At 37.1% G+C, this 25464-nt stretch overlaps 1 protein-coding gene across 1 annotated transcript in view; it reads right to left on the reverse strand.

Moving 5' to 3' along the window:
- Positions 1 to 25464, reverse strand: part of NUP214 (nucleoporin 214) — a 100626-nt gene that overhangs the window by 26985 nt on the left and 48177 nt on the right. The window contains exons 24-28 of the mRNA XM_044663974.1: positions 22548 to 22650; positions 8670 to 8745; positions 6561 to 6663; positions 3465 to 3555; positions 554 to 615 (exon numbers count right to left, since the gene is read on the reverse strand). Coding sequence (XP_044519909.1) covers positions 554 to 615; positions 3465 to 3555; positions 6561 to 6663; positions 8670 to 8745; positions 22548 to 22650 — 435 coding nt within the window. The remainder of the gene's footprint in view (positions 1 to 553; positions 616 to 3464; positions 3556 to 6560; positions 6664 to 8669; positions 8746 to 22547; positions 22651 to 25464) is intronic.

Here is a 25464-nt window from a genome sequence, read left to right on the forward strand (position 1 = left end):
TTATTTTATTTTCTAAACCCTTATCTTCTGTCTTGGAGCCAATACTATGTATTGGTTTCAAGGTAGAAGAGTGGTCAAGGCTAGACAATGGAGGCTAAGTGACTTGCCCAAGATCACACAGCTAGGAAGTGCCTGAGGCCAGATTTGAACCTAGGAACTATTATTATTTTTTAAAATAAAAACCCTTACCTTTAGTCTTAGAATCAACTAAACATCAATTCTAAGACAGAAGAGAAGTAAGGAATAGGCAATTGGGGTTAACTGACTTGCCCAGGGTCAAAGAGCTAGGAAGTCCTTGAGGTTGGATTTGAATGCAGATCCTCCCAAATGCAGGCCTGGTGCTTTAAACTCACTGTACTACCTAGCTGCCTCACAGTACTGTTGTTATTAATGATTACGACATCAGTAATATAACAACTATCTTGCTGTGGGTATTTTAACAATAGCGACGTGGTAGTATATGGAGATGCAAAACACATTTAAAAAGAGAAGAAATCAGTGTTTGTTTAGGGGGGAGACACAAGTGTAATGTGCATAATTCACAGAATTTTACCTTGTGAGACAGTGAAGTTGGAAGGTGGTGCTGATGTTATTGCTCCAAAATTAAAGCCAGTTCTAGAGAATTCCAAAAGGAAAAACAGTTGAAACAATTTAATGTACTATTTCTTCCTCCATCTAAACATTTTCATTAATTTAATGATAAAATATTTATTAGATATTTATTAAGTGCCTATAATCTACTATACAAATGGCTCTGGATTCTGGGTGCTATGAGGGATACAAAGAAATATAAGACAAGGTCTCAATTCTCTAAATAGCCCACAATTTAGTAGGAAAAATAGGCAGTGAAGGCTAGGGGGATTCACAAGAAGAAGACATCCATTGACAGTAGAGGCTATAGTGTTAGCACCTGAGTTAGAATATGAAGGTTGGAATTGGAATAGGAGGGTGAACTGAAATAGGACTGGAATAGCAAGGCATTCTTGGCAAAAGGAAATGATTTGAGTAAAGTTGCAGAAGCATGAAAACCTCAGCTACACTAGAAAGAAGCAAGTCCATTAGACTAGACTGAGTGGAAGGTTCATGGAGCCAGCAGAGAGTGAGGATGATGCTAGAAAAGTAAGTAGAGGACATGGGGTAAAGGATTTCTTATCATCCACCCAAGGAACATAGGACCAAAATACAATCAAAGAGTATGTAAAGTATATGTATAAAATATAAGATTCTGTTTATTTATTCAGCAGAATCCTGAGTTATAGGCTGGAAAGTCTGGTTCAGAGACGTGTCTGACTCCTTTTAACCTTCCCTCTTCTGTCACATATTTTCTTTTCACTGTTAGCAAAGCTGCCAAACCCAAAAAGCAAATTCAACAAAACAATGCTATAAAAAAGCTATGGAGAAGTTAAAATAAAATGATGCATTCAATAGGAAGGAGCAATACTCAAATCAGTTGGCTATGTGCTGTAGTATGGATTTGGATTTCTTTGTATACTTCATAACAGTATGCTATATGTTGTCTACAAGAAACACATATGAGGCAGGTAGACATACACAGGTTTACAGTAAAGGGCTTGAGCAAAATCCTTTGGGCATCAAATGAGAAAAAGAAGGCAGGAGTGGCTATTATGATTTCTGACAAAGCCAAAGTAAAAATAGATATGATTAAAAAAGACAGGGAAGGTCATTACATCCTGATTAAAGGCAGTATAGACAATGAAGAAATAACATTGCTCAATATGTATGCACCAAATGGCATAGCAACCAGATTCATAAAAGAGAAACTGGCAGATCTCAAGAAGGAAATAGTAAAACCATACTAGTGAGAGATCTAAATATCCCTCTTTCAGATCTAGATAAATCAAACCAAAAAATAAATAAGAAAGGGGTGAGATGAATGAAGTCCTAGAAAAATTAGATTTAATAGATATGTGGAGAAAAATAAATAGGAACAAAAAGGAATACACCTTCTTTTCAGCTGCACATGGTACATTCACAAAGATTGACCATGTAATAGGGCATAGAAACATTGCAAACAAATGCAAAAGAGCAGAAATAATAAATGTAACCTTCTCAGACCATAATGCAATAAAAATAATAATTAGCAAGGGCACCTGGACAGGCAAATCATAACAGTATGCTATCCTATGAAGCAGCTATGTTCCAAAATACTGTTAGGACAAATTCAAAGAAACATATGCTTTGCCCAGTCAGTAGGCATGTTTTGTTTTTATAAATGTTGTTCACTAAGATAGTGTTGTTTATTGTAGGGAATATTAACCTGCTAGCCATAATATTGATACTTCGTTTCTGTGGATGACTTTACTAATTTGTACTACTCAGAAATGAATTTACCTTTTATTATTAATTTCAGTGGAGAAAAAAAAGAATGATGATTATTTCTCTCCTGATGGGAACCATTTGTAAAACACTTGAATAGTCTGAAAACTGTTTAAACTTTACAATTGCTTCAAATTATCTCTACAAAGTATAAAAGACAAATAGTCTGTCACATACTGTATTTGATATGTAATTGCCCTGTGACTCCAATCTAAAAATTCTTTTTCACACTTCATTTTAATAGGTTACCATTACAGCCTACTTAAGAGGCATGCTAAAATCAGAAAAAGATATTTTGGTTAATGTGATTTCAAATACAAAATTAAAAGTCTCTACCCCTTCCAACCCTAAAACATGACATAACATAACCTCGAAACAAAAAAGTCCTAAGCAGCTTCATAGATACAACGATACACAAGACCAAAACATCTGGATGGTTTTTCTATCAGTGGCATCCATCATAATCCCATCTCTGTAGGGAACTGAACGCTTGAGGAGATTTCACAGGTTTCAATATGAATTCTTGCAACATTTTGTTTTTGCATTTACAGAAACCAATTTTCAGAGGAAATAAGCACTTTTATTCAAGGGTTGGAAAAGCTCACCTTAAGTGGCATAGGAAGTCAAGGAAACTATTTAGTTCTTCCTTACTAATTTGAATTTTATAATCAGACAATCTAAAAACTTAACAGAAATAGATTCCTCCACTTGCATGTAAAACCTATTGCTTCAAAATATCTCCATGCCTTTTGTCATCTTCCCTAGGAAGCTGTAAGAGTTGTAATCAAGAAAAGCATTTCAGCTCTCTCACTTGCCACTTAACAGCTGCTGAAATGAAAAGTAAATAAATCAATAATGCAGACTACCTAAAACATTTAATACAGGCTCTCCTAAAATAATTTGGAAACATCCTGGAAGAAACCACTTCTTATTATGTGTAGAAATTTCAGTCAAAATGGGAAAAATATCCATGCTAATACATTATGAGCCACTAGCTTCTCTTCATCAGCTAGGCTGACATTTTTCAGACTTGCAAAAATGATAGCAACTTTTAAGATTCAGAGAAGCTATCAATAATATTGATGAAAACCTATAACCTTGCCATAAAATTTAATTTCAGTACTGACCCTGATGAAGAAAATGAAAATGGCTTGTTGAACTGTCCACCTGTTGATGAAGTTGAAGTCATAATTGTTTCCATCTTGGTTGCCCCTGGGCCTAAAATTACATAAACAAACAAGCACATTTAATGAAATCAATTTAAGTTAACTTCTGGTATGCTATCCCCCCCCCCCACCTCTTCCATTCTACATTTCTACCCATATCACTGTAGTTACACTATGATGACATATTAAATATCTATCAATTTATATCTATTTATTGATACAGATACCCCCACATAGTAGTTCTTTTTTTCTTAATGCTCTTGGGAAGTTGTAACTAGGTGGCTCAGTGGAGTTAGCCCTGAAGATGCGAGGTCTTCAGTTCAAATCTGGCCTCGGACACTTCCTAACTGTGTGACTTTGGATAAGTCACTTAGCTCCACTGCCTAGCCTCACCCTTCTTCTGCTTTGGAACCAATACTTAGTATTGATTCTAAGATGGAAGGCAAGAGGTTTTTGTTGGTGTTGTTGTTTTAAATTTCCTTATAAAGTTTCAGGTTGAATCAAATGTAAGTGATAGATAATCTCTTTTTTTGTGAAATGAGATTCTTGATTCCCTTCTCAAGGGGCTGGTATTACATATTGTGATACTTAGCCTCTAAACTTCAATTTTGGATAAATATTATTGGAACAAGAATATACTCATCCCAATATAAAGTTTTTGGAAGAAGGCCTTCCAAGAAGGATTTTTTAACCATTAAGAAAATACTCACAATTTCATCAAATTGAACATCCAGTCAAGACAGTAGCTTGAATAAGGCAGTCTAGTGTCTACCTACTAATTATAGCAAAAAAAGCCTGAAATTTGTAATAAACCAAATAGTGATCAAGAAATCCGAGGAGAACTATAATGACTTCTTCCCATTATATTTTGAGGAATCATAGACAAAAAAAAAAAATTCAGACCTATTTGAATCAGTGGACAAAATGAAGATAGAATCTATCAATCAGCTCCTGAAAGGTACCCCAAAATCAAAAGTCCCAGAAATGTCATAGCTAAAATCCAGAATTCTCATGTAAAAAAAACAACAACAAAAATAAACAATCTTGAAAAAATCCAGAAAGTATTTTTTGTACCAAAAACATAGCTGAGATCACATAAAACATAATAATAGCTTTTACTTTAAAGTAGAGGAGTTCTTGAAATACAGTGATCCAAAGGGCAAAAGATACAGATAAACTTACAAGAAAGAATAACTTACCTTGCAAAGCTAAATAGGTTTCTTACAAGGAGAAATAATCAGATATTTAATGGAATAAAGACTTTAAAGTGTGAAATATAAACAGAAGAATTAAAAGGAAACTAGAAAAGTAGATTTATCTGAGCAACTGGAAGGGGATACATGATAATGTAGTGCTAGCATTCTAAGAGAAGAGATAAGTATTCCTTCAATTAGTCAAGCAATCAATACAATTCATTACCTACTATGGGTCATGCACTATACTAAGCTGATTAGAAATCTTAATGTTTTCAGAACTTTGATGTCTTCAAAAGATACAGAGGGAAGTAAATAAGAAAAAGAGTATCTGGGTGGCAAGGAGTTAGGGGTAGGTTGGTTCTGTTCTGTGGAGGGCAGAAAAAAAGAAAAGAGGGTAAAAGGAATATACTAGGGCAGTAGTGAATGTTTTTGAGATTGCTTGCCCAAAGTGCAATTTCAAGATGACTATGAGCCTCCTGCATTACCCCAGACAGTGGAGGGAGGAAGAACTCGAATTAGGTAGCTGGACAAAGGGACAGGGCATGCAAAAAATGTCCTTGGGTGCAGCAGAGAGGGAGAATGGAGCAGCCCTCCCCATTCCATTCAGGCACCTGTGCCATGGCTTTGCCACCACAGTACTAGGGTAAAAAGAAAGTAGAAGCTGCAATTCCTCTTAATTGGATATGTGAGGGAAAAAAAGTATACAAACACTGAAGAAGGGATGGGGGAGAGCAGGCATAAGATAAAAAAAGAGCTGAATGAACACTCACACTAACATACAGTTAGGTGTAGAAATATATCAAAATCAAGAAGGGAATAAAAATGGACTGCAGGGGGTGGGAGTGGGTCCATTTAATAGAAGATAGTTCCTCTTCCTTAGGAGAGGGATAATTATGAGTAAATAAAATTTTCTGATCCCCAAGGGGAAATTAGAATCCAAAGGGATGCCTAATACTTAGAGAATGGCTGAAAAAACTGTGGCATATAAATGTAATAGAATATTATTTCACTATAAAAATGATGAAAGAGATTGACGTCAAAGAATTCTGGGTAGTACGAAATGATGCTGGGTGAAGTGAACAGAAGAACCAGGAGATCAATTTACATGTAGATAAAAACAAAGAAAAATAACTTTGAAAGATTTAAACTCTGATCAATGGAATTTTCAGAGGATATAGTATGAAATATGGTATGCATCCTCTGACAGAGGTGGTAGACTCAAGATGCAGAAAGAGACATTTATTTTTGGGATTCTTTTTGCCAGGGTCAATTTTATTTGTTACAAGTGATTTTTTGTTTTCTTTTCTCAGTTTACCTGGGGATGGAGGAATAGAGAAGAGGTTAAAAATACTGATGGCCCCACCCTCACCCCTGCCAAAAGAGAGCCACTGAAACATTATTTTTAAATGAACAGAAGAGGACAGAAGGAAGTTTAGAAGGAATTATAGAAAAGCAAGACAGTTTTGAATATGATGTGTGGAATATACAATATTCTTTTTAATAGAACAAGTCATCCTGACTCATAGTTTCATATATAATCCTCTTTTCTGCTGTGTATATGGAAATATTAATTTTTTTGATGTTTAAGCTAATAAAATTAAATTAACAAAACAGAAAAGCATCTCATCAAATTGAAGATAAAATTTCAGAAATCACATTGTTGCTAAAAGTCACTTTTGGGGGGATGAAGGAGGACAGATTTTTTTCACTGATCTGGTCTTTCATTTCTGGCCTCCCATAATTTACTTCTTCAAATTATTATCAATTAATTCTATATTAACCATGCCAGTAAACTCAAGAGTTATATGAAGTGGTCTTTCTTTTGTGTTCATTTTCACTGAAAACAGAAAAGCAAAATGACCTGAGATTTTGTCACCAGATGACAGCTGGCCAGATGTGATTAGTGCTGGTATTTGTGTAGGGCCAGGTGGAGACTGTGTCTTGATGGAATTTATGAGAGACCCCTATAATAGAGCACAAAAAACACACAAGTAAAACTTTCAGATTAAACATATTATCATTGAAACTACAAAAGATATACAATGATAAACAGTACAATAAGCAAACAAGCACTTTAAGAAGTTAATCAGTTTTGAATATATTTACATAAATGAGGGAATGAAAACAGGCTGTTTCACTTACATTATTAATATTGCCACACTCTGAGTATCAAGAAAGCAACATGGTGTAGTAGAAAGAGTATTGGATTTGTAGTCTGGGACATATGTTCTGGCTCTGCCACATAATATTATGTGATCTTATAAGTGCACTAACATTTTAAGGATTCTTAAGTTTCTCATCTGTAAAATGAGGGGGCTAGTAAGAATGACATCTATAGTTCTGCCTAGTTCTCTAAAGTTGGGATCCTTTTGTAATACCAAAAAATTCCACTGACCACTATAGCTGTTGTATTATTAATAGCCATTGATTGATACTCAATGATACATAAGCATTATTTATGTAGTAATGCTTTTAAATGAATTTTATTTTATTAATCACAATGCATCAAAAATGCTTGAAAAAAATAGCAATACATTGCAGGAGACACAATTATAATGGGTCATTTAATAAAAATTTGTGGGTCTCCCTTCCCTTTAGCAATAACACTGTGGTACTCCTATAAGTAGGGAACCACTGACCTATATAAGTCAACCAATATGCTTGGCTTCTACCAGTGGAGCTACAACTGACAAAATAAGTTTCTGAAGTTTGCCTCTGTGACTTCCTATATTAGATGTGTCTAGCCACAATCTGCACCTTGTTTCAAATATGTCAGTAAAATAAGTGTTTTGAAGAAATGAATGCTTGAATTAAAATCTGTGATTTTACCACTGAGAGCACTCCCTCCTCTGACAAAGATCGAAACTCTTTATATCTTACCAGACAAGCGTCATCAGTTGTAGTGGTCAAAAAATTTTCAGTGCTTGGTGGCTATTCTCTATATTTAGCTAGCAAGGGTGATTTTCAACAACAAAGACTAACCCAACAGTCACCCTCAGAGCCTTTGCAGGTCGTAGGTCTGGCCAGAGCTCATAGTATGTAGGTTCAGCCTTCAAGACCTCAAGATTACCTCTAGAGTGTGAGGCAGCCTCAGAAGAGGTTGCCCCTCACTGTAAGCCTTCAATGATTACTACGAATCAGCTTTAATGGTCTGATAAACCATTAAAATTATCCTTTTTCCAAAGCTATCAGGAACACTAAGAATAAAGGAGTTTATATCAAATGTTTGAGACCATAGCAGTGACTTATAGGAGAAAAAGCTTGAGTTCTAAAATTCCATCTCAAATTCAAATATGTAGTCATCTTCAGAGGCTGTGTGTGACACAAGCTTCTTGTGAAAAGTTGGAGCAATCTCTTTGCTTACTCTGTCACTATCTCCTCTAACTTTCTGCTTTCTGCTAAGCCCATTCATTTTATTTTTTAACCTTCCTGAGACTGATGTCTTGTCTGTATAGCACAGTGTTGTTCTTTTCAAGGAGTGCAATGTAAAAGCCTAAAGCTAGACACAGTGAATATGTCTAGCACTATCCAATCAGGGTTAGACAGTGGATTACAAACAGAACTGTAAAGTATGTGGGGATGATAACAAAAACAACAGCTTACAACAAAACAAGAGAGAACCTCAGTTCCTTATCTATAAAAGGAGGTGGTTAGAGTAGATAGCCCTGAAGTCCCTTCCAGTTCCAAGTCTTTAATCGAATTTCACAATAACAAAAGATGAAGGCACTCAAAATTATACTCAGAATAACCTGAACTAAAATGCAAAGTCTTGAGACTAAAAAGTTTAGCCCTAACTAATGATAAAACTGAATAAAAGAAGTCATTGACCAAGTTAGGACAGTCACATGGAAAGGATTACAGGCTCATAGCTCAATTAAATACATGAATGGTACCTATGCATTGTCACCATCATATGCTAAGGCAAATATGAAAAACGGTGGTGCTAAAAGAATAAAAATCAGTGAGGTACCTGCTTAGGTTGATTGGTAGCCACTGTAGCAAACAACTGGAGGGACGTTTTGGCTGCTGACTGGGGTACTGGTGACCTATTTTTTCAAAAGGAAGAGTATAACCACAGAAATAGGCATGGATTAATGAAAAAATTACACTTGTTTTTTTCCCCTAGCTATTTATTTACTATTAATAATAATAATAAAGTAATTATTATTATTATTATGTAAACCCTTACCTTCTGTCTTGGAGTCAATTGGCTCCAAGGCAGAAGAGTGGTAAGGGTAGGCAATGGGGGTCAAGTGACTTGCCCAGGGTCACACAGCTGAGAAGTGGCTGAGGCCAAATTTGAACCCAGGACCTCCCGTCTCCAGGACTGACTCTCATTCAACTGAGTTACCCAGCTGCCCCCTACATTTATTATTTTTAAACATTCGTTTCTTTTTAAATTTACATCCTAAATTCTCTCCCTCTGTCCCACAATTTCTGAGAAGGCAAGCAATATATCATTTGTACATGTGAAACCAAACAAAACAAATGTCCATATTAGGCATATTGCAGGGGGAAAAAAAGAGAAAAAAAGAGAAGAAATTATACTTCAGTTTGGACTCAAGAGTTCATTACTTTTCTCTCTGGAAGTAGATAGCATTTTTTCATCATGAGACCTCTGGAATTGTTTTGGATCACTGTATTGATCAGAGTAATACGTTTTTCACAGTTGATCATCATTACAACATTGTTATTACTGTGCACAATGATTTCCTAGTTCTTCTCACTATACTTTTTACTTTACTTTATCAGGTCATACAGTTCTTCTTGTATCTTCCTGAAATCATCTCCTCCATCATTCTGATAGCACAAATGTACTCTTTCACAATTATATGCAACAACTTGTTCAGCCAACCTCCAACTGATGAGTGTCCCCTCAATTTCTTTTCTTTCTTTCTTTCTTTTTTTTTTTTACATTTTTAAACCCTTAACTTCTGTGTATTGGCTCCTAGGTGGAAGAGTGGTAAGGGTGGGCAATGGGGGTCAAGTGACTTGCCCAGGGTAACACAGCTGGGAAGTGTCTGAGGCCAGATTGGAACCTAGGACCTCCTGTCTCTAGGCCTGACTCTCAATCCACTGAGCTACCCAGCGGCCCCCCTCAATTTCTAATTGTGTGTGGATCGACTGATTGCCACCCCAAGTTGGCAAGACTTCTGCTGACCTCATTTTTTATGTTGGAAAAATGTCTCACCCCAAACTTTTGTTGGCTCTGTGCTCCAAATTTGATTTGAGGCATTATTTTAATGATGTTTGGGGAAGGTGTGTTGGGAAGAGTTCAGATGGATGGCCACCCCTAATACACCAACTTGGATCCCAATCATGTTTACTCTAAGTCATCTGTACCTGCCCAAGAAATTGGACAGCAAAAGTGAGGAATTTGGGATTCTAATATAACTCATCTGACATAATCTCCAACTGTAAAATTCCTTAAATGAGAATTGTGATTTCAGGAAGAATCCAAATACAATATTCTCAGGTTATTTCCCGTTTTTCTACTTCTTAGAACCATTTTTATTACAATTGTGTATATATAATAAAATGGTTCTGAGGATTAGAAAAGAGGAAAATTCTCATTTAAGTGATTTTGTAGTTAAGAAATTATCAGATGAGTTATGTTATAGTCCCAAACACTGCTGTTGTTGTGATGAGAACTCTACCTACAAGTGTTGTGTATGCCCTCTATTCTATAATGATCAAAAGCAGAAAGCATAATGTATTTGGAAATGCCTGTCATTACATTAACTGAGCAGCAGGATTTAGGTCTTATCCCACTGACTTTGGGGAACTCAGAACTTCGTTATTCACCTGCTTGGGCCTTTTGGAATAGCTACCTCTAAGCACATGGAGGTAACCCTGCTATTTGAAGGGCAGTAGGTAACACATATCCAAATAAATGCTATTGCACCAGTTCTCAGGGATGGAATATAGAATTAAAGAGTTTGTGGCACAGTTTGGAGTTTGGATAAAAAGACTTCTCACCAGACAAGCATCATTTATAGAATAGGAGACATACAAAACATTTGGAAATAGAGCTCTCACTGTACCTGGTTAATGAAGCATATCAAAGTTTCACCCATACATTGTACATAAAAACAGGGAATTGCCAATTCAAGTCACTTAAGAGTTTATTTACTGGCAACAGAACCAATTCAAATCACAGGTAAAAATTCCATATTTGATTTTCAGGGACTGTCATTTCAATCAACTAAGTTGCCTAAAGCCCTGAACCAGACTCTATGATGAAGGATGGGTACGACTGCAAAAGCTATGGGATCTAGTTTCATTTCTCAAAAGTCTTCTTGGCTTTAGGGCAAGTAACTTGACTATTTTTTCCCTCAAAAATAAATCTGAGGAGGTAAAGGACAAGTATAATGTGAAAAATTGATAAGACAAATCACAAGTTTTATAAGCAAACTTGGGCTTCTCTTTTTGCTGTTTCAAAGAAATCCACAGTTATGCTTCTTAAATGATCAAAGAAGACAAACAAATTCTTCTCCAGTGTTGCTGGACCCATTACTCCTCTGGAGGGATAACACAGCCCCTTGAAAATCATTCTGCCTTCAAGATTCAAAGCTATCTCCCCCAGATTGAATGATGCACCAACAAAAACAGAGAGAAAAGGAATGTGTGAGTGGGAGTCTTGGAGCCCAAAGAGCACCTGTGCAGACAGGGGAAAATTACTTATAGAAATGTTTGGTTTTGTGGGAATTCCAAGACAAATGAAGATCACCTTGCCCCCCCCCACCACTGCCCCCTGCTTTTTTCCTAAATGACAAACAATAAAAGACAGAGCAAGAGTAACAAAAGAAATAGCTAAAGCTCAATTTCTAGAATTTCATTGTCATCCAGAATGGTTCTAACCTGAAGAAAAAGGGAAATCATGCAAAAATAAAACAAAGTATAATAATTGTTCTATTTATTTTCTCTGACGCCACATTCCACCTCTGGGGTACTCCAAGTGCATAAATTTGGGATACAATATACTATAACCTACAACACTAGCTATTTAGACACAAACTGGATGGCAAAAATCTGACCTGAGGAAAAAAAAATTTCTTTCATAGCAAAGATTATAGTATTTCCAAATAAAGATGCCCCAAAGCCTGTTAAGATCATAAATCAAAAAATAGAAACCATTAACTAAAACTGTCCAAAGGTCTCAGTTTTACCAAGTGAAAGGAGAGGGCTAGAATAAATGAGGCTCATTAACCTGGGGTCTGTGAATGAAAAAAACATTCTGGTAAAATTGATTTTCTTTGTAATCTTATGTATCATATTTTATTCATTTAAAAACATTCCACAAGGGTTCATAGAGTTCATCAGATTACCAGAGAGATCCATAACACAAAAATGGTCAAGAACCCCTAGATTAGCTAAAATTCGAAGTCTCTTGGTGGTGTCATCGCCCAAAATGGGAAAGGCAGAAAGAAGGTACAAACAGGAGTTACTGGGATATTATTACAAGGGGTATCAACAGGGGACCCAGAGGGGAGAAATTAAGACTAGATATATGGATTTGAAAATCATCTGCACAGCCACATTAATTAATTAAACAAATGATAGTTTCAAGGGAGAGTGTATATGAGCAAGAAGAAAAGAACAAGAAGAAATCTTAGACTCATACTTAGAAAGATAATGAAGAATCTGGAAGAGTCTCATGAAAATCTCAAACTCAATATGTCCATAACAGAACTTAGTATCTTTCTCTAAAAACTTTCCTCACTTCCCAATTTTGTCAGGAGTACTCCTATCATTTATCAGTCTGGCTTATAACCGTGATACTGGTGATTATTCCATAAATCCAATCTATTATAATTCCTAAAACTTGTAAAACTTTCTAAAAATCCTATAATTTCTAAAACTCTTTTACACATCCCTTCCTATACACTCACACGGTCAATATCCTGATGCATAGTGCAGGCCTTTACCAACTCCCATATGGACTTCTGGAGCCTTCTAACTGGTTTCCCTGCTTTAAGTTTCTCCCCATTTCAATCTGCCTTCCATTCAGCTCCTGAAGTGATTTTAATAAAGGGGCAGAGTTGACTAGTTCATCGCGCTTGTCCAAATTAATAAACTTCAGTGGCTTCCTATTGCCTTCTAGATAAAATATACAATCCTCTATTTGACATGTAAAGCCCTTAATAATATGGCCTCTTTATTACATTTGAGAGGGCAGAGACTATATTTTCCCCCTTTTTTGCATCCCCAAAATTCATCACATCAAGCACAAAGGACTTAATAAATGCTTATTGGCTGACAAATACATTTCCAGTCCAAGACCAAATGGACTAAAAGGATCAACATCTATTTTGTTTGTCCTGCCTTTCTTTGTTACTTCCCCCCCTTACTTAACATAGTGCCTGCACATAGTAAGGGCTTAATAAATGCTGGCTGATTGATTAATGTTAAACATTTTAAAGGCTGAATTTAAGGGGCAGGGGGAAAGGGGGGGAACAAAAGTCTAGTTGTGTATATTTTATCCAGACATAGTAACTTGTTAAAAATATAAGACTATGGTTGATTCAGTGTATTTTCAAACTGTGGTTCTACTTAATACTATGATTATATACAGGATATGGGCTACGAAAACTATTTTTTAAAAATAAAATTTTCTTCCCCAAATTACTTGTAAAAAATAATTTTTAAGTCTTAAAAAAAATGAGTTCCAAATTCTCTTCCCTCTTCCTTGAAACAGTAAGCAATTTGATGTTATACAAGTGCAGTTATGCAAAACATTACCCTATTAGTCAAGTTGTAAAAGAAAACACAAACCAAAAAACTCCCAAGAAACAATAAAGAAAATTAAAAAACAGTATGCTTCAATCTGCATTCAGATCTCATTAGTTATTTGTCTGGAAGTAGATAACATTTTTCATCATATGCTCTTCAGAATTGTACAGATCTTAGTATTGGTGAGAATTGCTAACTTATTCACTGTTGAACATTGTACAATATTGCTATTACTGTGTTCAATGATCTCTTGGTTCTGTTCAGTTCACTTTGTATCAGTTCATATAAGTTGTCATGAAAACTATCTTGATACAACTGCTTACACATAATGACCAAGGATTTGGTGGAACAATTTTAAAGTACAGAGTGAAGATAGGAGAATTCATGCAACTCAAGAGGAGAAAAAGTTGGAGGAAAAAAAGACTCAATTCAGGCTTTACATACTGCTTCATAGAAAAAATAAGAGCACATGTATTCAATAAGTTTTTCTGAATTAATAAAGTATCTATAAGTATTCAAAAGACTATTTAAAAATATGAGATCACTTTTAAATTACTTGCTATTCCTAGAGTATTTTTCTTTCCCTACTCTACATGCCAAGTGATTTTGAAACAATATAAATCTTTGCTACGTTATCATGGGTAAATAAACGTACATTATTAGGGCAGAACCAAGTTATAAGTTAACTGTCTGGACTAGAAGTAAATTGTTTCTTAAGTGTATATTATAAAGATTTTTTCAGCTGGCGAGTCAAGGATATACTTAATGGAATATCTCATACTTCAGCTGGTAAGTTTCCCTTCTCCAGTGAAGAAAAATGCATTTCTTCATTTTAAGTGTTGCTGCCCCAAGAGAATAGCAAGTTGCTCTGGTAGCCAGTCTGGCATACATTTCCTTAATGAAAGTACTGGATTCTAACCAATGATATTTTTCTCCCAAAGAAGGTTCAAATTTTCCATTTCAGAATCAACATCACAGAAAATACCCTAACTGTAGCAAGGGAAAATAAGGGAACTGCCATATAAACTTGTTGAGTACAAAGCATATGAAAGCTTTCAATATAAAATGGAGGAAGAACTTCACTGCTCTGGATAGTAGAAAGGTTCACTTTGTTTTGGAAATTCAGAAATGAAGGAAGGACTGAGCTTGAATCTGACCTACCCAACTTCAATTTCCACTATCTTCCCCCAACCCTTTTTCCATGTGTTTTCTTTTTTTTAACGGAGTTCACTAAAATAACAACATATATGTATGCAAAACCTTGGACAAATCGTTTTACTTCTACTGCTTCTTCATTTATGAAAGAGAGATGAGAATAGATCAAAATAGATCAAAGATTCAAAGAAATGGCAGATACTTCAGAGACCATTTAATCCAAACTATACATGAAAAAGACTCCTTTTACAACACAGCAAAGAGGTGGGATTCCAGACTCTACTTGAAGATCTCCAGTACATCCCATTTTTGGTGAGCTCTTGATGGAGGTATGTTTTTCCAACTATTGTTCTTAGGTTGTTTCCTGAACTAACAGCTTGTGATTTAATGAAATGAATACAGTAACATTTTTAAAAATAAGGGAATCACAAAGATTTCTTTTGTGAATTATAAAATTAGGGTACAACAGCTATCATCTCTGTCCTCATATATGACTGCCCTCTCCTGAATATTCTCTCCTTTCTGCATTTTTGTGAAGTAGTACTACTCTCCCCTGGTTTTCCTTCTACCTATAGTTTCCTTTGCTGGAGACCATCATTATATTACTATGTATTATTTTTGTTATTATATGTCAGATGATATTATTACTAATATAGTACTATATATTAAAATACATATTACTATATACTATTATATATTATTATATACCCCCAACTAGAAGTGTTCCCCAAGTCTGTGTTCTGGGCCTTCTTCTCTCTCTACATTCTATCTTTTGGAGACTTCATCAGCATCCATGGATTTAATTATCATCTCTAGACAGATGACTCACAGATGCATAAATCCGGCTGTAGCCTTTCCCTTGAGCTTCAGTGCTATACCCCTCAGAGCCTCCCCAGCATTTCAAAGCAGATGTCCTAGAGATATCAAATGTAAAATTGTTCAAAATGGAATTCATCTTTCTTCCTAAACTTACCGCTTTCAAAACTTGCTCATTTTTGTCAAAGGTACTACTATTTTTTTTTGTCTTACAGATTTGTAACCCTGGAACTATCCTTGACTCCCCCACCCTTTCACTTATCTCACAATTAATAGGCAGATCATGCTATGTCACCCCTCTTATATCTAATTTCTTTCTTTTCCCACAGTTACCACTTTAGTTGAGATCCTCATTACCTTTCATCTAGATTACTGCAATGGTCTCCTAATAGGTCTCTATACTTCAAGTCTTTTCCCTTCTAGCCAATCTTTCACACTGTAGATTTGACCAGGCATTTTACTATCAAATAAATTTTCCTGGATCCCTATTGCCTCAAGAATAAAATATGAACTCCTTTTTCCCTTTTAAAACCCTTCACAAACTGGCCAGAGCCTAACTTCATTGGCTATTTCTCCTCTTCTTGTAATTTACCATACGGTCAAACTAGCTTTCCTTCTGTTTCTCTCACACATAAATTTCATCTCCAATCTCTATGCTTTTGCCCTGGATATCTATCCCTCCCATCTCTTGAAGGCATTCCCTTCTTACTTCTGCCTCAGGGAACTATTCTCCTATAAGACATAGCTCCAGCATCACTTTTTTTTTTCTTTTTTAAACCCTTACCTTCCGTTTCGGAATCAATACTGTGTATTGGTTCCAAGGCAGAAGAGTGGTAAGGGCTAGGCAATGGGAGTTAAGTGACTTGCCCAGGGTCACACAGCTGGGAAGTGTCTGAGGCCAGATTTGAACCTCCCATCTCTAGGCCTGGCTCTCAACCCAATGAGTTACTCAGCTGCCCACTCCAGCATCACTTTCTACATGAAACTTTTCCTGATCTCCCAAACTGCTGTGTGTGTGTGTGTGTGTGTTTTCCTGTTCCTTGTTGTCTCCCCCATTAAAATGTAAGCCACTTGGGAGTAAGGATTATTTTATTTGTGATATCTGTATCCCCAAAACTCATCTTCCAGTTCTGCTTGCCCCTTTCTGGACCTTGAGCTAGTTATCTAGCACAGTGCATCTTCACATACTGCAGACATTTTGTAAATGCTTATGCTATAATAGAGTCTAAATAATCTTTATTTTTTTTTAATCAACTGAATTACATTTCACTAATAAGAGTGAGTTGAGGCAAAAGTCACTTGGTAAAAGATTACTGCATGACTAATGAAAAGTTAGCAAACAATTCTAGAAATGATGATAAAACCCACAAAGAAAGGAATCTGAGAGCAAAACACACTGTGGCCTGCTAGAGCCAACTGATTGAATGAGTTATGCAATGGCAGAAAACCAGTAATGTGGCTTAACAATGCTAATATCTTAGTGTGGAATATAATCAAAACTAAATAAAGAGCTGATCTAATGGTCACATAAATATTTCTGAAATCTAAAAGAAACCATTTCCATAGGACATACTGGATATTAATGCTCAGAATAAAGGTGAACCCACATTCTGAATACCATATTTACATTTCAGGTCACCTATTCCCAAAAGAATGAGGTGGCTTTCAGAGGAACGGCTAAGGGATGAAGCCATAGGAAAAGCAGGAAGGTCTTGACTTATGTTTAATACTTTTAATGAATACTTCCAAATTAAATTTTTGTAAATCAAATGCTATATTAAATGCAGCAGGGAAATGACCATCAAAACAAATTTGATGTTGAGAGCATTTGAGAAATAATGACCTTCTAATTTAACAAAAAAGGTCCTAATTTACAAATAACACATTGTAATATATCTCTTGTATATTATCTCATTCCTCCTGTCCAAATGGTAAATATTTATTTAGCACTTTCTGAGTACCAGGTACTGTGCTAGGCAATAGGAATAGAGTACCAAAAACTGAAAAAAATCCCTACTCCCTATAAAACTTTCTTTCTAATGTGAGACAAGTATGTGTAAAAACATATACCTCTTAAAGTTTAAAATACAAATGTATAAAGTACTAAAAGTAGTTTAAGAAGGAAAGCATTAGCTGTTGAGAGGCCTGGGAAAGATTTCATGAAGAAGATGGCACTTGAGCTATAGCTTTAAGTAAAAGAGGGGCTCTGTGGTAAAAGCAAGGAAGACTGCAGTCCAGGCATGGAGGATGGTAAGTGCAAAAGTGTGAGAAGGCCAATTTGACTGGATTACAGCATATGGGAGGGGAAATAATATCCAATTAAGACTAGAAAGACAGAGCTAGGATGTGTAAGGCTTTAAAAACTAAAAAGAAGAATTATATTTCATCCTAGAAGCATTAAGAAGTCACTGTGGGGGGCAGCTGGGTAGCTCAGGGGAATGAGAGTCAGGCCTAGAGATGGGAGGTCCTAGGTTCAAATTTGGCCTCAGCCACTTCTCAGCTGTGTGACCCTGGGCAAGTCACTTGACCCCCATTGCCTACCCTTACCACTCTTCTGTCTTGGAGCCAATATACAGTATTGACTCCAAGATGGAAGGTAAGGGTTTAAAAAAAAAAAAAAGAAGTCACTGTGGTTGGTAAAGTAGGGAGTTACGGAGTTACTTATAGATAGTTCTCACTTTAAGCAAATTTGACTATATGTAAAAAATTCTGAAAGAAATGCACATTTCAAAAAAAAATCTATATTTACTTTACAATATTATGTATTCTCTCTCTCTCTCCTCATGTGCCTCTTGCCTGGGGGACGGTGGGGAGAAGCAGGAGAGAGAAAGAGAAAGAGAAGGAGGGAGGGAGGAAGGGAAAGCAGAAAACTGGACATGGAGAGACTACCACCACAAACACACATGATCAGGGACTTAAGTTTGGGAACTCCAACCCAAAAGGACAGATTTTTGTCCTGCTTTGCCTACTCACTTATGTGTGTCTGGCCCCCTGTATGTCTGTTTTCCATCTGTCCATGCTTGATTACAGCATGTGTGTCCTAGCACATCCACCCCCATATACCACCACTCCTTTCCCATGTTTGTGTCTCTATGATTGGCCCCCATGTGTCCTCCCCAAACCCTCTTCATCTTCTTGGTTCTGGTCAGACCCCTTTGTGGTTGGCTCCAGTCCACATCTGCATGCAAATTTGCATTATGTAAAAACTGATTATTACTTAAGAGGTCTGCAGATTGGTCCACTCACATAAAGCAAGAACTGTCTGTAGTCAGATCTGTGCTTACAGAAAATCACTTTGGCAGCAGTGTAAGGTTGGACTGGAGTGGGGAAGAGACTTGAGAGAGAGAAACCAATTAGGAGGCCACTATAATAATCTAGGAAAGAAGCACAAGGGTCCGCCTGTACTAAGATGTGAGACAAATACAGAAAATTAGTCAGATGTGAGATTTAATGAAGGTAGAAACAGCAAGATTTGCACCCCTGTGGGGCAGCTGGGTAGCTCAGTGGATTGAGAGTCAGGCCTAGAGACGGGAGGTCCTAGGTTCAAATTCGGCCTCAGACACTTCCCAGCTGTGTGACCCTGGGCAAGTTACTTGACCCTCATTGCCCACCCTTACCGCTCTTCCACCTAGGAGCCAATACACAGAAATTAAGGGTTTAAAATTAAAAAAAAAAAAAAAAAAAAAAAAAAAAAAAAAAAAAAAAAAAGATTTGCACCCTTGTGAGGTAGGTGGTATTATTTTCTCTATTTTCCAGATGAGAAAATTGAGACACAAAGAGTTAAAAGTTATTTGCTGAGGAGGACAGCTAGGTGGCTCAGTGGACTGAGAGTCAGGCCCAGAGACAGGAAGTTCTGGGTTCAAATCTGGCCTCACACATTTCTTAGCTGTGTGACTGGGCAATTCACTTAACTCTGACTGCCTAGCCCTTACAAAGTGCTTCTGCCTTGGACCAATACAAAGCATTGATTCTAAAATAGAAGGTAAAGGTTTAAAAAAAAAAAAGTAATTTGCTCAGTATCATAGAGCTAGAGGAAGAATCTGAAGCAGGATATGAACTCAGCTTCTTGCCTCTTAAGTCCTGCACTATCTACTACACCATCTAGCTGTCATATAAGTGCTTCAATAAATTAATTAATAAACATTAAGCACCACCATGTGCCAGGTATTGTGCTAAGCACTGGGGATACAAAAAGAGGTAAGACAGAAACTGTCCTTAAGGAGCTCATCATCTAATGTGGAAAAAACAAGCAACCTAATATGTATAGACAAGCTATATGCAGGACATAATGAAGAGGGGAAGGCATGAGAATTAAGAAGGGGTGGGGAAGGCTTCTTGTAGAAGGGAGGATTTTAGTTGGGATATAAAGGAAGCCATTGAGACCAGTAGGTGGAGATGAAAGAAGGTGTTCTAGGCACAGAGGAGGAACAGTTAGAGAAAGTGTCTGGAGCTGAGAGATAGAGTATTGCTCATGGAACAGGCCAATGTCACTGAAAAATACATGGCAGGGAGGAAGTTATAAGAAATTAATGCAGACCAAATGAAATTTCATACATTAAGTTTGCTCAGGGTCAAAATGCAATACTGGAGACCTTTCCTAAGGACAAAGGAATAGATACCTTTTCAGAAAAAGAAAAATACCAAAGTATAATGGAAAGAGCACTGGTCATAGAATCAGAGTACCTGGTTTCAAGGCTTTTCTCTGCCACTTATATGTGATCTCAGATGATGTCATTTATGAAGGGTAATGTGCGAGGCAGTATAGCATACTAGAACTCATGCTGGACCCCAGAGTCAGAAAAACCTCAGACATTTAGTAGATGTTATCTCTCTGGCAAATCACTTAATAAACCTCAGCCTCCTCATGTGTAAAATAAGGGGCCATGAAAGAAGATGGCCTCTGAGGCTTCTTCCAGATCTAAATATGATACTGTGATCTCTCTGAAGTTGTTTTTTCATTTGTAAAATGGGAAATAATAATCTCTGGACAACTCGCCTCACAAGGTTATTGTGGTGCTTCTTAAAACCTTAAGCATTATGTATGAATAGTTGTTATTCCCACAGGATGCATTTTTTTAATTGATATACTATTTTCAGGACAGAATAGCAGAGTCTGAATTATTCCACTACCAAACACTTTATGAACCAATCAATTTATCTACCCAGTTGAGGAAAAGAAATCTTGACAATGGGTAAATTGAAATCATTCCAATACATGCCTTTCAAGAGCCTAGTGAACAGGCACGAGCAACAGCAATTTCAGACTAGGGGTAGGGGTGGTGGAGTGGTGGTGTTTCACTCCTTAATGTCATGCTCTATCTTAATAGTAAATTTTTCTGTCTTCCTGACACTCAGAATCTATAAAATTCCCAATCTTCCTCACATATAATGCTCCCTCTTGAAAAGTGCAGAGTAGCCTGAAATATTATCTTGGTCTAAATAACTGCATACCAAGGTCAAGAGCCGAACCAAAAAGCAAACAAGCATTGTTGTTTGGTTGCTGGAATGACCCTGAGATAACCAAAGAATTGCTAGAATAAGCTGAGCTATTATTCAGTGTTTGTTGGGGAAAAGAGAGAAGGCTACAGGATACATGGGACAGACCTATTTATTAGACCAGAGACAGAAGAGTGAACACATCTGGGAACTTAGGAAGAAATGATCTCCTTTTTAAGGCAGCTACAAATGAAAGTATATTAACAACTCTGCAAGCCAAAGGTTAGCTCTGAGGGGAGATCCCCAATCTGTGTGCCTATAAGATTAGAATACTCTTCTTTTTTTTTTAAACCACTAGCTCAACTTTCTAGAGCGATAACAGGCTTCAAAATCTCCTTCTATAAAACAAGCAGAGTATCATATAATTCTTAGTTATGCTAAAAAGGATGGTTCCCAGACTTAACAAAATAATGGCTACACAATCCCCTGAGCAAAGTAAAGCAAAATGCTATTAATGAACTGTCTGGAATGATGATGGCAAAGAAGAACTTAAGTTCTGGGAACAGATGTATACTACAGAAAATGATCACCAAGTAGCCATTCCAACCCTCAAATATAAGATAAAAGGGCAGCTCGAAGACTCAAAACTAACATGAAGTTTTTTTGAGAAAGTACTTTGTTTCCCTTCTTAAAAAAGAGCCTGAAAGAATACAAACGACTAGAGCAGGGGTCAGCAACCTTTTTGGCCATGACAGCCATAAATGCCACATTTTTAAAAATGTAATTTCGTGAGAGCCGTACAGTGCTCACAGTGCGCTCCTGTAACAGCGCCTGAAAAAAAATTGACGTTATGGCTCCTGCAGAAAGAGCCATATCTGGCCCTCAAAAGAGCCAGATATGGCTCGAGAGCCATACATTGTTGACCCCTGGACTAGAGGAAGGAATCGAAGACAGGCCAGGACTGTCATCAACATCAGCTCTACCACTGAAATGCACCAGAATCAACAATTTGCATTACTGAAGACTATTTTCTGAAACTCATCAGGGTAAGAATTAAAATTATGACACCCTGTGTTTAGCCACCACACTTGCAACTTAGTTTTCAGCATGGTAACAGCAAAATGAGAACATGCCTAGGGAACAAAATTTAAAGAACAAGTCTAACCCAAGAGACCCTTTCCTTTTGCCTAAACATTTTTAATTAGCCATTCTTGAAGAGTCTATGGAGTTTAAAAAGATGCAGAATCCTTGAAAATGCAATTGGGGGGGGGGGGGCGACTAGGAGATCAGTGGATTGAGAGTCAGGCCTAGAGATGAAAGGTCCTGGGTTCAAGTCTGGTCTCAAGACACTTCCTAGGTACGTGACCCTGGGCAAGTCACTTAACCCCCATTGCCTCACCCTTATATGTTCTGCATTGGAACCAATACACATTATTGATTCTCAGAAAGATGAGGGTATAGAAAAATAAAAATACAATGTGAGCACATGTACACTCCCTCCCTCCCCCCTTGCATGCATGCACTAACATGTGCGTGCGCATTCACACACAGAAATATGCTTCAGAATGTTTCTGCAGGGAAGTGTTCAAATTGTATGTAGCAGCAATACTGTACTCAACTGGCAGCTAATCCTTATTACAGAATTATTTGTTAGTTTAATAATGTAAGACACTGAAGAAATGATGAGTCAAGGGAAGTAATTACATACCCTAAAGCTGCAGTGGGAACTGGGGGGCTGTTTGTCAATTCCTGCACATTTACTACTTGAGGGACATTCTTCAGAGTTGATTCTGTCAAGGAGGTGCTCACAGCTATTAAATAAACAAAAACATATTAATTCCATTAATGAATCAAACTTCCATCATATATAAATTAGTAACCAAAACATTAACTTCTTAAGAGACTATTTATTATATAAAAGAAGCCAGTTCTAGGTAATGCTTGGGACAAGGAAATGAAGATATTTCATTTTCATTTCTTAAAGGAATACTTGCCTGGTCTAACACTACTAGCACGAGGTAGGAATATAAGCTAATATGTTTATATTCAGTTAATGCTGAAATAAAACTTTGAAGGACACCATCAAAACACTGAAGAGGCTGAACAATGAACTCAATTGGGAACTAAGGAAAAACTGATCTCTACTTCAAGGCAGGTATAAACTTAAGTATCCTACAATCAGAGGGCTGGAGGGTCCTGAGATGTCACTCAGGCCATGATTGGCTCTCCTTTCTAGATGCCTAATTGGAATTTTAATATTTCTATTCCCCTAGGAAGTCCTAGGACTCCTTAGCTAGGAGACAGTGTGGTAAACACAGGGAAAAGAATACTAGTGTTGATCCACTGATTCATCAACAATCATTTACTAAGGGTCAATTGTGTCACATACTGTGTACTAGGTGCTAGGCCTCCTCCTTTCCCTTCCTGTCCCCCAACGTAGATGTGAATGAAGGCATTTCAGTCTCCCTAGGAGTTTAATGAGATTGGTGTCACTACTTAGAGGAGAGAAAAGGAGCTTTACTTCCATGTTGACTTGAGACAAACTCAAGTAAAAGAACATGTGTTAAAAGCTCTCTCTGGGGGCAGCTGGGTAGCTCAGTGGATTGAGAGCCAGGCCTAGAGATGGGAGGTTCTAGGTTCAAATCTGGCCTTAGACACTTCCCAGCTGTGTGACCCTGGGCAAGTCACTTGACCCCCATTGCCTACCCTTACCACTCTTCTGCCTTGCAGCCAATACACAGTATAGACTCCAAGACGGAAGGTAAGGGTTTAAAAAAAAAAAAAAAAAAAAAAAAAAAAAAAAGCTCTTTCCCTTATAAGATAGTTAGGAGTTCTCTCTATATCCACCCAGCCACCAGATAACACTAAAACCAAGAAGGAAGCAGTGGAGTGCTAAGGACTCTGGACCTATAGATAGGAGATCTGGGTTCTGATCCTGTCTCTGATACTTTCCAGACCGTGATTAGAGACAAATCACTCAGCCTCTCACAGCCTTGATTTCCTTGTCTTTAAAGTACAAATAATACCTGTAGGCTGTACTTACCTCACAGAATTGAGAAAAAGAATGGATGTTAAACATTTCTCGGGTCTTGAAGTGCTACATAAACATGAGCTATTATTATTCCTCCTATCCAATAAATTCTAATGGCTCCCTAATTACTGCTACAATTGCATAGACACTCCCCGGTTTGGCATTTAAAGCTCTTCACAACTTGGCCCCCGGCTTTCTTTCTAGTCTTCTAACACATTAGTCTCCTCTCCACATGCATGGTCTGGTCATGTGGGTCTGTTTGCTCTTTCTCACACATAATGCTCCCTATCCCAGCTCTGCAGCTCTCAGAATCTCTAGCTATCTTTAAGACTAAGCTCAAGTGCCCCTTCTGCAAGGAGGCCTTTCCCAGTTCCCTTAGGGATCAATGCCTTCTCATCTAGGGCTACCTTTCAATTACTCACCATTTACCTTGAATGTTCTAGCTTATATAAATATTTTGTCTGTCATTAAAGGGAAATGACTAAACATTTAAAAAATATCTACCATGTGCCACTCAAAGTACTAAGTGTTTTATACATATTATGCCATTTGATCTTAATACATAAGCTGTATACATGTCATTGATCTGGGAGGCAGGTACTTTTTTACAGGTAAGGGAACTAAGGCACATAGATGTTAAATGACTTGCCTAAGGTCACAGCTAGTAAGGGTCTGAGGCTGGCTTTGAATTCAAGTCCTCCTAACTCTAGACTCGGTGCTCTATCCACCGAGCCACCAGATGCCACTGAAAATGAAAATGTGGGCTCTATGAGGTAAGGAAATTGAATGCCTTGCTATCAGGATAGCAAGTGGTTAACTGGGGCCACTGACATCATACTGACTCCATCTTGTGACTCAATTCTAGAGTTATCTCAATTCCCTTTCTATTCAATTACAGGCCTTGTCCAAATTCTGTCTTGTGAGAAAATTTTATTCAATAGTGGAAATTGGAAAAAAACCTTATTGCATTGTTTGAACTTAGCCCTAAAAGACTGGGAAACTAGATCACCTGCATCTATTGTCTAGAGACTCTTAACTAAGGACCTAGGTTATGCCAATCAGAAATATAGCCAGATCCAAAGACTGATGCAAGGAGTTTTCTCATACTAGTACATCTAAAGCAACCTAAAAGTCTTATCTGAAAACTGGCCCCAAGCTGATCCTTCAGTTATTGTTTCCATGGTCCTTTATTTTACAAATCATGTATTTATTTATTTATTTATTTATTTATTTGCTTGTTTTTATGGATGCTTGGAGGGAATGGGACACCTTTTCTGAATTCTGGGATTTGTACCCGTTTGCTCTCCCCCTCTCATGAATAAAGCCTCATATCTTTATCTTCCAATCAGCAATCAGATTGCCTAATGCCCTTTTGTTCCTTTTAATGAGATGGCTCTATTTGATTGTTTTAAATGCATAAAAGTCTGTCTCCTCTCGTATTTAGGGACCAGCCCTAAGGTGGGGCAGGGGCCTGGTCCCAATTTGTTGAGTAAATGGCATGTATTGCTTAATAAATTGATATGCTCAGAAGATTGAAACTTTGTTTCCTCAGTCATTTTATTTTTCACTCACTATGGAGGGAAGATTGTTTTTG

This window comes from Gracilinanus agilis, chromosome 2 (assembly GCF_016433145.1).
Source record: "Gracilinanus agilis isolate LMUSP501 chromosome 2, AgileGrace, whole genome shotgun sequence".
NCBI lineage: Eukaryota > Metazoa > Chordata > Mammalia > Didelphimorphia > Didelphidae > Gracilinanus > Gracilinanus agilis.